Source organism: Solanum lycopersicum, chromosome 2 (genome assembly GCF_036512215.1).
Source record: "Solanum lycopersicum chromosome 2, SLM_r2.1".
Taxonomy (NCBI): domain Eukaryota; kingdom Viridiplantae; phylum Streptophyta; class Magnoliopsida; order Solanales; family Solanaceae; genus Solanum; species Solanum lycopersicum.
Genome location: NC_090801.1, coordinates 68,002,038 through 68,018,686, shown reverse-complemented (window position 1 = coordinate 68,018,686; position 16,649 = coordinate 68,002,038). Strand labels below are relative to the sequence as shown.

The window sequence follows — 16,649 nt, the reverse complement described above, 5'->3', positions numbered from 1 at the left end:
TATCTATACATTCCTACAAAGAATAAGCGCTCTGGTGAAGTTACTGGTTGGCTATAGCATATTTCTCGAGCAAGGTTTTGCTTATGAAGAATTATGGCGAGAAGCAATAACTTCATTTTAATTTCACACAAAAGGTCACTCTATAATCTATATAGAGAATGAAGGAGTATCACAGGGGATATCAGAATTATATGGTGGATCTTAAGAAATATGAAGCTACAAATCATCATCGCTGATGGATTTCTCAATGATGTCAATGCAGACGCCCACAGATTTCCCTTGAGTCATTGCCTCTGCAAGCTTCGATCGTGCCTTCTCGTGGCGTCGCAAAATGAGGATTGTGTTCAATACAGCCCATCTCACCTGAGAATCTGCTTTCTTCTGTGTAAATCCCAAGCTTTTCAGTAATGCATCCAACTGTCAAGCAGGAAAAATTTATTAGCCTTTGTTTAACATTTGGGGCCATTTGGTTGGGAAAAATTTATCCCTGGATAAGTTATAAGTCATCCTAGGACTACTTATCCCACCTCATCCTATCACTATGTATAATGGTAGGATAAGTTATCTCAAACATGGCGATCAAACAAGGTACGAAAACTTTATCCCATCACTATTTATTTCTATATAGAATCAATCATTTTGGTGAAAACTGAACAAATGTACAATATCTAGAGAAAGGATGTAGGGATCTCAGCCTTATACAATTGCATCAAGAAAAAGTAGCAGGTGGAAGACCGAGCTCTTTATGCATGAAAGTGAATAACAATCTACGATAAATCTAGGTAGGAGCAATATTGTTTAATGGAAATATAGCAGTTTCTCATATTAATAGCTCTTATTCTTCTTAGAACAAGAGTATATAAGAACTGCAGTAGCTGTTTATTGCACTTCAAATAGTAAAATTCTCAGTGTACCATATGATGTCTTTAAATGTCCCACTCAGTTGAGATATGAACTGAGCAAAATAAACCTAGAAAGTTAGATTTTCTTCAGATTATAGGAGGCATAGGAATAACATGAACCTGATTAATGTCAGACAGACCTCCCTCAGCATACCCAAACAGAAGATACTCAGTTGCTACACCTGCTAGCGCAATACATGAAAACCTGTTCAGCATCTGTTAGAAGTGCATTATTAGTGAAGGAATCATATAACAGGTCACAGAAATAAACATACGTGATAATTATGACAGAGATCAATACCGTGGCTGTTACTTTTCCTCTATTTACCTGCACGGCAATGAATCAGGGTCAAACTAGAAAAAGAATAATTATACACAAATCATTATTGCCCAGCCCAGAAAGCTTAAAGGAGAAGAAAGAGTAATATTCAAGGAACAACCAAAACTGAAAAGCTTTACTGGAGGTTAAAAAAATTGATAGGAGACTACCTACTTCCTCAATAAATTCTAAGTCCACAAAGGCTGTTCCTGCTTGGATGTTCAACGATCCTTCCTTCTTCAAAGCATCCAAACTGGTGAGTGTATACCCCTTGGGAAGAATACCCAGCAAGTAGGCAATCAAGAAATGCCCAGCTTCATGCTAGAACAGAATTGGGGAATCAACAGCTTGTTACAAGACAAGTCACAGAAAAGAAAAGCCAAACTAATAATGATTTTCAGAAAGAGAAAAGTAGAGGTAAATGATAAGGAAATTAAATACTTGTGTATGAAGGACATTGCAATTAGCAGGAACATGAATTATTTTTTTTTTTTGAGAAGAAGCAAGAAAGTGAAAATGAAGAAACAAATTCTGAATATCAATCAATCTGTAAGTCTTTTGCAAGATGTTACAATCAAAGGAAGTTGAAAACTAGAACCTATTTAGTTGTTTTTTCGAGAAAAAGTTGAAAACTAAATACTCTGTAGTGTGTGTTCGTATGTGTAGGTGAAGAGAGGGAGACAGAGAGAGAATGAGAGTGATGAATCTCACTTGAATAACCCTGTTATGGTACTTCTGACTGAATGTATGGCCAATTGTGTCAAGGACCAAAGTACCAACTCCTCCATTGAAAGAAACCTATGCACAAATATGGATAACTCAGTTATCATGTTTGAAATGTCTCAGAACACATAACTCCATATTTTACACTTCTTACTTTCACCTCTGTTGACTCACTAAGTAGACTAACAGTCAAATATACATAAACAAGAGTGTAAACTGTTATCACAGGGTTAAGATTGTTCTCCTTTATATTCCTGAAATATGACATAACATGAAACTAGCAAATTATCATGACCATGTCCCCAGTGTGATTTTCAAACGTAGAGAAATGGCAACACGGGGAAAGAAAAAGTGTTTTTTATCTGGATATGTCAATAGTGACTGTTTCATGAAAGCTTAGTTCTTACAGAGTGATTTCATAAATTGACATGCATGTGATAAGTTAGTCTTTGACAACCCTTTTTGGAGTAAAGCTATCGCAGCACTATATTGGAGACTTTGCTCATATTGGTGATTTTTCTTATGTCAGTTGGTATTCAGTTCTTGCCCTCTTCTGTTGTAGATTTTCTTTTTAACTTATCTGTTGTAGATTTATCTCTTTCAGAATATCTTCTATAAAAGAAAATTAAAGCTGGTAACTACTATAAATGCGGTTTTTGTTCCTAGCAATTTGTTTAAAGTAAAACTAAATTTTGAGTTTCTATGGAAGAAAAGCAGCAATCAATCTTGTAAAACTCACAGCAAATCAATTGCTTGGTGAATAACATGACTCTAACCTTCGGAACAAATTTTCAAGAAGTTTCTAACGAAAAGATACAAAAATTGCTCTATGAACAGCCATAGAGAAATTCCAGAAGACAAATTGACAGGCATCTTAAGAGTTTACCAAGTCCAGAGTCCACAGAAACAGAACCCCCAGAGAAACAAAAAGGATCTGTTGTGGGCTCAAATCAAGCGCATACCATGCTGCAGAACCACTTAATATAGCAGCAATTTGCAGATTTCTTTCAATTGCTCCAAGGGTAGCATCAACTGGTGACAGAAGAGATATGGCTTCTATTCCATTCAACTTCAATTCATCTAAGGAATACAGCCTCTGTGGTACCTGCATGAGCCTACACATAAAGTTAAACCAGTTTTCCTACATAAGCTCAGAGAAACAAGGCAAATGTTTCTTCAATAAACTTGTAAACTTAAAGCAGATTTCTGAGAATAACAAGACCAATGTCTGTCCAATAAAATCATAACGATTAATTATTCAACCTAACTAGATGTAGTTTACCACTAAGCCCGGCTAATCACTAACAACTAAGTAAGATTTCACCCTTTCTTACAAACCATTTATATCTCTATATATAACTAAAAACTTTATAACAAATGCAAAAAGATTAATCAACAAAAGGAAAGTAGATTATACTCATTTATACAACAATGCCTTAAAATCAGAACAACAACGTAGTCAGTGTAACCCATACCAAAGCTGTGCCATCAGCTTAAAACTATGCAATAGGTAGAATAAAAACAGTGAAAACCTATCAAACGTGAATTTGTAGGGACTGTGCCTACTGAATTGATCCGGATGAAGAGAACATTGCAAAAACAAACCTGTCTAGCAGCGCCAAAACACCGAAGGCCACCAGGTTTTCCCTGCAAATCCTTGACAAGAGACAAAGCAGCCCTTTCATCTCCCTTCGTCAACTCCTTATCCACCTGTTCCAACACCGATAAGCCCGAAACTATCCTTGAATTGCTCGATCGTAACTCCGAACAACATAGCAATCCACCACAATATGCAGCAATACTCCCCATTCAACAAACTACAAACTACAGAATTAATGTATAATTAATTAAAAAAAAACAGTGAAATAGACAAGCTTTCTACAGTTTCAGCCACGAGAAGATAAGGCTCCCGTCGTATTTGGGTTAAAGTTTTTAGGATAAATTGCACTAAATATCCCTGTCACTCATTTGTAGATATGTTTATAATATTTAAGATCAAATATATTTAACTCCTGATATTTTAGACATTAGCATCATTTTAGCTCTTCAAAAATAATACTCCTTTCAAATTCAATATTAACTTTACACATTAGCGTCATTTTAGCTCTTCAAAAATAATACTCCTTTCAAATTCACTATTAACTTTACACATTAGCGTCATTTTAGCTCTCCAAATATAATACTCCTTTCAAATTCAATATTAAAATTAAGAGTTAGAATTTTATGTTTAGCAACCATAAAAATTATATTTACGCCCTATAATTTGCTATAGATCATCTTATTTGTATAAATTGCAGATAGCTTGTTTGAATAAAAATATAATAATTGTATATCATTTTGGTTAGATAATTATATATATGTAACTATTTTGTATATGTATCAATGATTATGTTTGTATATCCAAATTTGAATTGTATATAATTAAATCGAATTAAAACGTATATGTATGTATATTAAATCTCTCTCTTGCTTTATACAACACAAATTATACGTTGTATTTTGTATAATATGTGTTTGTATAAGCGAGAAAGAGAGAAAGGCAAAAGAGAAATTAACATAGATGTATTGTATAATTATAAGTGTATAGGACGAAGAGATATATATTTGCATTTATATATACAGTTTTTTCTTGTTTTATACAAACACAATTTATACATTTATATTTGTATAAGGTGAGAGAGACAAGGGAGAATGGTGAGTGAGATTTTTGGAGAGAAAGGTCAATGATAAAATGTTTACTACGGATCAGAATAAAATGAAATTGCAGTTATAAAATTTATTTTAAATAAATAATTAGCTATTTTATAAAATTATATGCCTAAAAATCACAATATTTGATTTTTAAAAAATCATTCAGTAAACTGTGTATCTTATATTTTATTATTTTTTGGAAAAATGCACAAGTTTCCCTCAATCTATGCCCGAAATCTCAAAGACACACTCATACTATACTAAGGTCCTATTACCCCTTGAACTTATTTTATAAGTAATTTTTTTTATCCTTTTTTGGCCTACATGACATTAGCTTGAAAGAAAAAGTGAATCAGCGTTGGATCCACAAGATAGTGTCACGTAGGTCGAAACGGAATAGAAAATTATTGATAAAATAAGCTCAGGGATAATAAGACGTTAGTATAGTGTAAATATGTCTCTGAAATTTCAGGCATCCGTTAAGGGGTAATTGTGCATTATCCCTTATTTTTTTAATAAACGCTAAAATAACTAAAGGCAACGGTTAAAATGAGACCAAAAGTGTAAACTCATATAAGTCAATTTAAGCTAGCGTTTGGTCATAGATTTTCAAATATTCTTGGCAAATATTATTTGAGTGAAAATTTGGGTGAAATTTCACCATGTGTTTGGCCATAAAATTTGGGAAATATATTTTACCTTTTTAGAAAAATATGATTTATACACACAAGTTTTAAAAACGATCAAAATTAACTAAAAGTTTGTAATACAAGTCAATGAATGTTCGTTACAACAATAACAAATAATGTCCATGACACTAAAGCAATGTGGTAATTTGGAGTGAGTGCAACAAGAATTATTTCATACATCGTGAAGTAAACAAAGTACATGACTTTGTTACCTAAAGCCAATTTTTAATAATTTTCATCAACAATCATATCATTATTTAATATTCACTACATATTTCATCACTATTTTGATGTTCGCGTAAAAAATGATGTAATACAACGCAAACAACTACTAGAGAGGGTGTTTTTGTAAAAGATAAAAGATTGGGGTAAAATTTTAATTTTTAAAATATCCCAAATAATGAGATTTGGCCCAAATACTAGAAAAAACTAGTATTTGGAAATTTTGGGATATTTGCCAAAAATATTTGCCAAATAATGGCAAATTGTATGGACAAACATTATTTGCCAAATTTTTTCCAAATATTATTTCTTTTTCTTTTTTTACATATTTGAATTACAATATGTTTCTATTAGACTCATATTTTACTCAAATTTTAAAACTTTTTGATGTTATTAAAAGCTCCTTAAGCTAAATATCTTTCTCTCTTAATTATATAGCCTCCAAAAGTGGTTAAACTTTAGTCCTGTTTTGGTTGATGAACTTTTTTATACTTAAGTTAATTTTATGTTGGATAAATGATTAAAAAATAATCTCTCTAATACATAGAATTTTAAATTCACTAAATTTCTTAAATTTTCTTTTTAGTTGAACTAAATAGAAAATTCTAACACTCACTATTTAATATTGAATAAAAAAGATTAGAGTAATAGTGATTGAGACAGTAAAAAAGGAAAATTATATAAGATAACGATCTATTAGTTTAAATTAAATATTATATTTATAATTTATTCGCAACAAATATCTTATCCTTTTATAATCTAATTTAGTATACAATTAGTCACTTTTAATATATAATTAATCTATAAAATATGTTTGTATCTCAGACATAAGTAAATATATTTTCATCTTAGACACAATATCTTATCCTTTTATAATCTAATTTAGTATACAATTAGTCACTTTTAATATATAATTAATCTATAAAATATGTTTGTATCTCAGACATAAGTAAATATATTTTCATCTTAGACACTTTACCTTTTAAAAGTTTCTCCAATAAAAAAGGTATTGCTCCAGCCTCCAGTGTCCCTAAGCATTTTTTTTTTAATTTAATTGTTTTTGTGCCCTCTTTTCAATTTTGCCCACTCCATCACTTCTGCGGATTTCTTTAATTTCTATCGGAAATTAGGGCAAATTCTTTGCTTAAGTCTTCGAGAGAAAGCATCCGAGGCTTCTCCCTCTTCTACTTGTGGGTTCAGGTATATTCGACCTTCTGTAATTCCTCTTTGACCAGTTCTTATGTGAATACAGTTTTTTGGTTTTGGGTGAATTCTCAAATTATCATACGAAGAGGCAATGAAAATTGCTCTATAAGTTGATTCAGCTCTTAGAAAATTGGACAATTTGCTAAAATCACATGTTTCAGAGAATTTGACCTTATTCTGAAAGATGCTAATTAACTACTCTCTTGTTATTATATACTTTGCTTATACTTAGATGCCTAAAACAGAATTATATGTTCCAGTTACTTGGAGAATACATGTTCATTGAGGAGTCACGTAGATTGTTTATGGATTTAACTTGAATCTATTTACCAGTTTGACACAAAACATCCAAAAAAAAATTGAAAAAAAAGGAAAGAAATCGAAAAGATGATCATCAGATTGGAACAGAAATTTCGTAGGTAGTTGTGCAAATGTCTTAGCTGATAAACACACATATACTCGGTTTTAGGCAACAGATTAAAAGAAAATAAAAAATAAATTAAGAACTAAGAAGAGAATCTTTTCGGTGCTCTCTTAATTTAGTGTTTACTTCCCTATTTGGGAGGTTTGTGGGGGCTGAGGGGAGGTGTAGCCTGCCATGAATCCCATTGATCTATAAACAAGGACAGCAGACATGAGCCTTATCAGGATGACAACAACAACAACGTACCCAGTGAGCCTTACCAGGATGATTAGTTCTTAACGACAGTTATCGAACTTATATTTTCTTTCAATCCAAATCAAAGTTAAATTGAATAGATACTCATGTCTTCTTTTGAAATGGTTCATAACCAAATTTTGTGTAAATTAAGCTTGAAACTTTATTTGGAATTCAACAAGTTAATGGATTAGTATATGAGTGAAATCTGGAAGCGTAGTCTGATTGTATCTATAACATAGCATAGTCGGGTGTTATGCCTTCAACAAATTGGTGTATCTTTATCCTATCTACTTCCTGATGTGGTTAGCTGTTTGCTATGCTTTCTCCTTCTTTTTTGGGGGGGTGGGGCGGGGTGGGGCTGTGTTTTGACTGAATCCTATAAATTGATCTTAGCTTCCAAAAAAATATGCTGTGTCATCTTTTATCATTTGTTTCTCAAGTAAGTTTGTCACTTTTTGTTGTTACTAGGAAATACAACTCTTCGATACTCTTTTAGTCTGTGCCAATTTTTCTAGTTTCTTTCTTACTTAAGTTTTATTTTGCTGTTACTAGGAAATCCAATACTTCTATACTATTTTAGTTTGTGTCATTTTTCTCATTTCTTTCTTAAATAAGTTTGTGACTTTCTGCCGTTACTTGGAAATCCAACTCTTCTATACTCTTTACAAGTTTATCTTAACCATAATGTAAGTACATACATGGATGTAGTGAACTTGGCTTGAATTTACCCTTTCTTTTTAGTTCTCTTGACTCATTTTAAAATGACTGTTAATTCTGCATTGAACTTAATGTTGTAAAAGAAGGAACATCATTTTCTTTCACTGTGAAGTGTGTGGACATGGGTTAATGGTTTTGGTCAATTGCAAATGCATTGTTTTCCATTACATAAGATGTTGGTCACTTTTGGTCATGTTAACATAGTTCTAAATTCAATTCTATTTTTGTGTCTTTAGTTAGTCTACTTATAGTCAGTGTTTAACTTACTTTTAGATTTCAACTTCTTGTAGAAGTTTAATTATTTAGTTGTATTTTCTTAGGAAAAAGTAACAGATCCTTTTAAATACTCAGTTATTCTTTAATTCTAGAGGGCGAATAGTCATTGTCGGAGCATAACTGATAGACGTTACCCCTACTGTTGAATATACTGGACAGGTTATTTGCAATTGTCATGATTGATAAAAAAATTGACAGTAAAGATGTGGAAGCTCTACAGCAGAATGGAGATGAGAGTAGATCTCTTCAAATAAAGTTTCTGTTTTTCGCCCGTGCTAGAGATCTGACTGGCATGACTGAAATGCCATTGGAAGTTTCTTATGGTAGTACTGCCGGTGACTGCTTGAATAAGGTCATTTCTCACTTTCCACGGTTGGAAGAGATACGTGGGTGCATGCTTCTTGCCCGGAATGAGGAATACACAGCCGAATCCACCACTGTTAAAGATGGAGATGAATTGGCCATTATACCTCCTATTAGTGGAGGCTAACTCAGTTCCTGAACTGCAATTATCGGAACTCTATTTTACTTGTATTTATGTGTGTGATCATATTACTAAGCTGTGTTATTTATTCCCTAATAATACAAGAACAAAATTCTCTTGCTAAAATCATTGAATCTGCAATGTATGGAATACTGAGAGTGTGTAGTAACAATGAACTTAGCTCACTGCCCAGTAAATGGCATTCATGAAAGATCCTAAAATGTTCTGTCTAATGGAACCTTGATGGATTTGCAAAATTTTTCCTTGCCAGGATGACCATTATCATAAAAACTATATCATACAAATGAGAAATCTATTCCCATACAAAAAGTAGAGGTTCGCGATTCAGTTTGACTAGGAAAAGAAACAAATTTTAGTCTACTTTCGTAAATCTAGTCAAGTTGGACTCTACTTTTTTTTAATTAAAATCGTAAGAACAACTTCATTAATGACACTATATTTAATTGGCTCTACTTGTAATTCTCCATTTCCAATATGCAAGTTGTTAATAGTGAGAAATAGAAATTTCCTGTAAAATCAAATAATTATTGTGTGTGAAAAAAGAGAAAAAGAAATACTAAGCTAAAAAGAGAAGAAAGATGAGACTTAAAAGTCATAAAAATCCACCGCCACCGCTTCAATTTTGTATCCCCGCAACCACTGAACCTGTTTATTTTGGAAGCCAGACAAGATCGTCTTGCCCCAAATTAAAAGCTTAACAAAAGACATTAGAGGGAAACATCATCTTTTTCTCATTCACACGTCACAACTACCTCTTCTTATCATTAATTTTTTTTCCCCAAAATTGTTTTCCGTTTTTCCTCTGTTCGGTTGCTTCTTCCTCTTTGATGTAAACGTGGCATGGCATGCGTAGCAAGTTGGAATTGGATATGACAAACATCTCGGTTCATTATATTAGCAAATTTGTGCAAGTCTCTGGCATGTCTGTAACGACATGGATGAACTTCCAGGGGCTTTGGGTTCTAGTGGCAGCTTGGCTTTGAGATTAGGACAGGCTATCTTCTCCGTTGCTTCACTTCTATTCATGTGTTACGATATTCCGTTCTATAGCTACACTGCTTTCTGGTAATTTTCTCTTTCTCGATTTCCTTTTTTTTATTTATTTTGTTTAATCTGTGTCAATTTTTGAATTTTTGCTACTTTCGTTTAGTTTTAGGAGATTTCTGATCGGTAGCCTTCTATGTTGATGCATTTGTATGTTACATGTGCATTTCGTACTTTATATGGTAAAGTCTTCACTTTTTGACCTAGCCCTGCAATTTATGATAACAACTAGGTATTTTTTAATTGCTTGATGGCCAGAAGAAAAACTAGTTTAACAGCTCAATTGCCACTGCGGACTGGAACTTAGTTGAAATTAGAAGGTAGAGTTGACTGATGATCATATAGAAAGGAGAACAAGAAGAACGAAAATTGAATTTTATGTTTGAGTCTCTTTTTTGGTTGGAACTTGGAAGATTGTTATGTTATGAAATGTTGATGACCACAAAGTGAGTGGCGGCAGATTGCTTTTAAATTGAGTAGCTAGAAGAAACTATTAAATAGATATGGAGTAGGTGAATGAGGATTAGAAGGAAAAATACAAGGGGAAACTAATACTTAAAAATAGACCCAAAAAAAAAAGAAAAGGAAAGAACAAGGTGAAAATGAGTAAAATAGGTCAATAAGATAATAAGCTTCTGCAGGTCATCTGGATGATGTTGTTTGTGATATGGAAGAACAACTAGCTGTTGGAATGTCAGCTGTTCTTTCTCCTGGAAACGTTGTTTGTGTGACTTCGTTCCACGTGTTGATCCATTTACGGACTAGGAAAGTCCAGTTTTCAATTTGGCGGTGACAACTAGTATGCATTTATAGACGAGCTTGATACGGTTCAAATTTATTAAGAATGAGATATATCCACCTCTTTTTCCTCCTCCTCCTCGTCATCATCATTTATGTTTCTGTCGTAACGTATATTAACTTCATTTGTCGCGTGACGGTGAGGCACGAGACTCATTGATCGAGATAGATCCACCTCCTTTCCTGCTTGTCATCATCATTTAGGTTTCTGTCGTAACGTATATTAACTTCATTTATCGCATGAGGGTGAGGCACGAGACTCATTATCGAGATAGATCCACCTCTTTGTCCTCCTCGTCATCATCATTTATGTTTTTGTCGTAACGTATATTAGCTCCATTTGTTGCGTTAGGGTGAGACACGAGACACATTGATTTAGATAGATCCCCCTCTTTCTCCTCCTCCTTATCATCTTTTATGTTTCTTTTGTAACGTAGGGTGAAACACGAGACACATGATTGAGATGGATCCACTTCTTTCTCCTCCTCGTCATCATCATTTATGTTTCTGTCGCAACAAATATTAACTTCCTTTGTCGTGTTAGGCTGAGACACGAGACACATTGTTTTTTGGTGTTTTATTTGCCATTTGCCGCATATATGGTCTCTGTATTTGTTGTTTTATTGTTTTGGCTAAGCGTATCTTTCTTCTGTTTAATTCGTTAATAAATCCTGGGTGGGCGGTTATCTGTAATGTATTTACCGAAACTTTGCCAGAAGAAATAGTTACATTCATGGAACGGCTGCGTAATGATTTTGGTTGTCAGTCTCCATGATAAATAGGTGAGAGAACTGACAGCTATTAAGTGGTGCTTTACATGACTCATTGAAGTTAGCTTATGTATACAAAAAGGATATGAAGATGAAGCTAGTCAGATGTAAATGTTGTGATTGATTTTCAATGTTACAGTGTGGGAAGCAGGGAACAAGTAGTTACATATACTTGAGATCTTGTGGAGTGTATATACAATTGTGTTGTTTATGGTTAACATTTGGTAGCTCTCTTATCTTCCAAAGAACATTTGGAGATGTAGAGCTAATAACAGCTTTTACTTATACTGTCTTTGGCGTTAATCTTAAGAGCTGCAAGTCGGAAGTGTTTTTGGAGTCAGCATTTCCTTATTTGTTACCCATTAAAATATCATATTGAACTCATGTTCTTGTTCATTAAAAATAATATAGACACATCATCTTTAAGGCTACAGTTCCGTATTACTATTGGTTGATGATGATATCAGATCATACACTTGTTCGTCTCTTTTGTTTGTAAGGTGCTATTCCTGCGTTTCTTCTACCTATTTTGTTCTTTCAGGAGTTGGGGTTTCTTGCACATAGTCTCACGAACCGCTTTGGTCACAGTAGTAATAGGTATAACCAAACAAATTATAACTGATGTAATGAGTCATTTGTTGATATGGGGTTGGGATTGCACTTTATGATCTCATTCTTTGCCCTTTTACAAGAATCCCAGTATTTGCCAACAGATGCGTTAAGAGCCAATTTGCTGCTCATGGTTATTCTCCTTAAAACAGATTGTGACGGAAATAAATAAGTTATTGCGCTGGTACAGAAATATTTAGACATAAAGATGTATCAGAACATTATCTTCTAGCTGTGAAGATGCAAATTTATGTGCTAATTTACCTACTTCAACTTTTGTTGCTTGCAGCTTTTTGGTGACAGTAATGGGTTTGCTTATGGCGTGGAGCGTGACACTAGCAATGGTGGATGCATTCTCAGTTCTTATTAAACTCCCAACTCGCTTGCCTGGAATTCTCTCACTTGTCGTATTAGGAGATTGGGTATGTACCTTGTTCCTTATACTGAAAAATCTACCTTATATAATCTTCTTCTAATCAAATACCATCTCGTTGTCGCACCTAACAGGTCCTGTCATTTCTAGCACTAGCAGCATCATGTTCAACAGCTAGTGCGGCTGACTTTCTTATTCATTCTAGAAGCTCATTCTGCGAGGGAACTTTATGCACGCGTTACCAACTCTCGGCTACCATGGCTTTCTTGGCTTGGTTTCTGACATTTTCGTCGTCCCTCTTCAATCTTTGGCTTCTTCCCAGCTTAAACGTTTAGTACTTATATCTCTCTGGTGCAATGTGAAATCGGGAATAACCCAGAGGTAATTTGTATATGGCACAACTTTCGTATAGTCTGTTGGAGTTGATATAAAGTTAATTGTAGATGAAGCATAAAGTCGAGAATAAAAGATGCAATACTATAGAAGGAAGTAATACCAGTGATCCATTGCTGGACTAAATGTACAAAATCTACTTTCATCCTTGTTGCGTTAGTCTATTATATGGTGAAAGCAGTTTAAATTAAAGTTTCATGATTACTTCTTACTTCTATGCTTCATTTTATTTTAGGGGTTGTATATTTGCTTCAGCATTTCGTCTTCACGCAGGGTTGACGTTTCTGAACATGAAAATACAAAGTTTCCCAATTTGATCTGAACATAATTTCAATAGGTCATTTCACAAAATTAAAGTTTATGAATCCTGAGCTGTATCTGTTTTGGAGGAAAATACTATGTATACCTTTAATTTAATCGTGTGTTAAAACAAACAGGCTAACCTTTTCCCAACAAGCACTTTATAACCTTTTCCATATAGTCCCCTATTTAAATTCAAAAATCATTTAAAAGTTGATGATTAATTATCATTTCATGATGTGACAGCATAAATTTAATGAGAAATTCATATACATTGGAACTTATTTAATCCACTCATTTTGGAATTAAAATATCCCTTGATCTTAATGATGTGACAGAAACAATGAGAATTTATATATTGTGAAACTTATTTTATCCACTCAATTTGGAATTAAAATATCCCTTCATTCCATCAGATGTGACATTTTTTTTGCTTTGTAGTTCGGCGCTATTACCTTCAATTAATCAACTATAGTTCTATAATTAATTGTGTCTCCATTATAATTAGAAGATTCTCTAATAAAATTCGAATTTGACTTAACAGAAAAGAAATATTATATATAAATATATAACTATTTGATCCAGAAAAAAACCCAGTACTGCTCTATGCTTTTTTATACAAATAAATAAATAGATAGCGTATCCATAAATCATGATTGTTTTTGTATTAGGTTAAGTAAAGTAATGCTTCAAATAATTAAAAATTGATTTATGGGATATTTGCTTTTAAACAAGTCTTTTTGCTCAATCCTTTCTCTAAAGCAAAATACCATCTCCGTTTCAAATGTAAATTAATTAATCTTAAAAATTACAACAGATAATTTTGAGACGATACTATGACTGTGTCAACGAGAATAATGCAGAAGATTCCACATTATTATATTTTTCAAACTTAAATTCTGTGCATTATTCTCATGAAGTAGGGAAGAAATCATAAACACAGAATGGGCTGGCATTTTGGTCCACTAAAAATCTCAAACAAGTGCATTACTATTACTAATTAATTCCGTGTTCAATGGATTACGTTAATTAATAATACAGAAAGGTGTTATTTTGCCGGCTGCTGCACTCCCTTTTTCATTTTGTCAATGCCAGCTTTCATCAAGCCATAATTAAATTCCACTCTTTAAAAAAAAACAAAAAATATATTTGTCTAAAGTTTCTATATATTGTTATTAATTAATAATATAGCAGTGGAATATTATACCTCTAAAATCATAACACAACATTTATAATATATCTCACGAATAGAGTCTAAAAAGGATGAAAGTACTAATATACATACACATAGCTTATCCTTTTTGTGAGACAGAAATATTGTTTCAGATAGACCTTAGCTTAACCTTACTATCAAGATTTTGGGTGTCAAAATAGAAGATTCAAAGACACGCGGCTTCATCAAATAAAAAAAAAATGAAAAATTATTTAACAGCTCGATCAATGAGATGCACGTGCATTGCATCGTTCAGTTTCTGTCACCAAAAAATTTTTTAAAAAAATTATGAGCATCTGTTTGGGGAAAATAATACAAGCATCACATTGACATGCATATATATAATAATATATTTGATTGAATGTTTATGAACCAATTATACTTAGTTGATTTGGTGTCATGTTTTTAGATTTCAATCTTGAGTCTATTTTGACAAGCTGTGTGTTGTGCATAGTTTCTTTCTCACTCGGCATCACAGTTGGGATATATATAGTCCACTTGTAATCAATAAGTAATGTTTTTCTTATTTTCAAAATTATATTAGTAAATTAATTTGACCAACTTAATATTTTATATTTAAAAATTTAAATATTGATGAGTAGTACAACAAAGGACTATAATAACTTTTCTTACATTAATTTGATGAGAAAATATATTTTGAAATATTAGTCAAAATTCATAACATTTGACTCTTGAGAAATAAAACATAAACTAATATATAAAACCTAAGCAACCAACATTTCTAACAAAAGCTTAATCAAGCTCTCATCACTCAAATATGAGTATTCAGTTTTTTCAACATTCAAAATAATGTAAGTCTAAAATGAAACCAAACTAGCTATTTACCCAGAGAATGGTAAAATTAATAATAGGAATATATTTACATGCTCATTTATTATCAAACAAACAATTGAATGTGTCTTTTCCTGAATAATGTGTAGCCTCAACCATTACCAAAAAAAAAAAAAAAGCCTCAACCAATACTCAAAACCAGCCACTGATCAATTTTTGTTTTGCACATTAATTTTGTTGTTGGTGACGGTGAGTTTTGTGGGGGTGGAGTTGGTGGGAGAATGGCCTTAAAAGTCCAAAATCAAAGAGGCAAAACCATGTGAATATTTGCCAATTCTGGGGACCTAAAAAAGCGAATAGATGTTGGACTAATTATGTCTAAAGAAAAAGTTCCCTTTTTAAAAAAAAAAAACTGTTTCGGTGGCTATGTTATGTGGAGGGAAGCTTCATAGTCCCAACTTACAATAATTATTTCTATAACGCCAATGATTATCAAATCACATTTTCAATCTTTGAAACTATTTTTTTATGGGTCCAAAAGAGAAACCCAAAATCTATATTGTAATAACTTAATTAAAAGAATAAAGTTTGGAAAGTAATTAATTAACTAGAAAAAAGAGAAGCAGGTTAAAGCTACTCATGAAATGTCTTTTCTATCAATCCATTTATATACAGTACGTAACCTTTTCCTTTTTTATAGTCTATTTTAGAAAAAAGTAAAGGAGTTTGTCGCTAGGTATTTGACCAAATAGGATCGTCCAGTTCCTATGGAACCTATCACTAAAATACCCCTAGAGGGTGGATAAGGCTAAGCGGAGCGAAAAGGGCGATCCTTTCTGTGACCCGAAATGAACTTATTCTCTCTTCGTCTCTTGCCTTTGAATCGGATATTCCGATGAAAGCGGATTCTCTTTCCGTCCCTCGTCATCGAGAGGAAGAATCGCTATCTATCTATATTATATTTTGGTAACTTCTTATTTTATTTTGATATATAATCTTACAATGTCTGTATTTTATAAAAAAAACTTCTCTTAAACACCACACATCGTGAAACTGTCATAAATTATTTTTTACTAAATTTGAATTTGCATCAAAGATTTCTCAATCACAACATTTCTAATTCAAGATAAAAGAAGTATTTAACACTCGTTAATGACAACGAATTCCAATTTTGTATCTTTATAAGTCCGTAAAAGAACGTTAACATTTTTTTAATGCCATAGAACAATTAAATACTCGTCTCAACACTATAACAAAAATAACTTTTAACATTAATAAATAGTGTTAAAGTCTTTATAGACATTAGTCAAGTGTCATTAGAACCAATGTCGTTATAAGCTTTAGTGACATATATAAAGAGTGTTAATTATCGTTAAAAATACATATTTAGCACTAATTAAGAATCAATCGACGGTAATAAATTTTTTATTTTTTTTTAATGTAGTG

The 16,649-nt window shown here is 32.5% G+C and overlaps 3 protein-coding genes across 4 annotated transcripts; 2 read left to right on the top strand and 1 right to left on the bottom strand.

Annotated features, from left to right (window-relative positions):
- Positions 1–91: 91 nt before the first annotated feature.
- On the bottom strand, positions 92–3,920 carry LOC778242 (stress regulated protein). Of its 2 annotated transcripts, none has more exons than XM_010317580.4 (7): positions 3,550–3,920; positions 2,831–3,059; positions 1,933–2,019; positions 1,396–1,542; positions 1,204–1,230; positions 1,023–1,118; positions 92–417 (listed from the first exon to the last, which is right to left on the bottom strand). In XM_010317580.4, the coding sequence occupies exons 1-7, from the start codon at positions 3,627–3,629 to the stop codon at positions 217–219; spliced, it is 867 nt and encodes a 288-aa protein (XP_010315882.1). In that variant the 5' UTR covers positions 3,630–3,920; the 3' UTR covers positions 92–216. The 2 variants fall into 2 exon arrangements, with proteins under 2 accessions (XP_010315882.1, NP_001233778.2); NM_001246849.2 differs by having other exon boundaries at positions 103–417; positions 2,831–3,049; positions 3,550–3,906.
- Positions 3,921–6,586: 2,666 nt separating this feature from the next.
- On the top strand, positions 6,587–9,016 carry LOC101259389 (molybdopterin synthase sulfur carrier subunit). Its single transcript, XM_004232032.5, has 2 exons — positions 6,587–6,746; positions 8,566–9,016. Exon 2 carries the CDS (start codon positions 8,582–8,584, stop codon positions 8,894–8,896), a length of 315 nt encoding a protein of 104 aa, XP_004232080.1. The 5' UTR covers positions 6,587–6,746; positions 8,566–8,581; the 3' UTR covers positions 8,897–9,016.
- A 330-nt stretch (positions 9,017–9,346) lies between these two features.
- LOC101259899 (CASP-like protein 5C1) lies at positions 9,347–13,109 on the top strand. The gene is made up of 3 exons (XM_004232034.5): positions 9,347–9,976; positions 12,422–12,554; positions 12,640–13,109. The coding sequence occupies exons 1-3, from the start codon at positions 9,846–9,848 to the stop codon at positions 12,838–12,840; spliced, it is 465 nt and encodes a 154-aa protein (XP_004232082.1). The 5' UTR covers positions 9,347–9,845; the 3' UTR covers positions 12,841–13,109.
- Positions 13,110–16,649: the final 3,540 nt, after the last annotated feature.

Excerpts from the sequence above, each read along its gene's own strand:
- LOC101259899 (XM_004232034.5), top strand. The coding sequence starts at position 9,846 with ATGGATGAACTTCCAGGGGCTTTGGGTTCTAGTGGCAGCTTGGCTTTG. Across the intron at positions 9,977-12,421 it reads TATAGCTACACTGCTTTCTG|CTTTTTGGTGACAGTAATGG; the intron begins GTAATTTTCTCT and ends TGTTGCTTGCAG. Across the intron at positions 12,555-12,639 it reads TTGTCGTATTAGGAGATTGG|GTCCTGTCATTTCTAGCACT; the intron begins GTATGTACCTTG and ends CGCACCTAACAG.
- LOC778242 (NM_001246849.2), bottom strand. The coding sequence starts at position 3,753 with ATGGGGAGTATTGCTGCATATTGTGGTGGATTGCTATGTTGTTCGGAG. Across the intron at positions 3,050-3,549 it reads GTTTTGGCGCTGCTAGACAG|GTACCACAGAGGCTGTATTC; the intron begins GTTTGTTTTTGC and ends AGGCTCATGCAG. Across the intron at positions 1,119-1,203 it reads GAGGAAAAGTAACAGCCACG|ATGCTGAACAGGTTTTCATG; the intron begins GTATTGATCTCT and ends CACTTCTAACAG.
- LOC101259389 (XM_004232032.5), top strand. The coding sequence starts at position 8,582 with ATGATTGATAAAAAAATTGACAGTAAAGATGTGGAAGCTCTACAGCAG.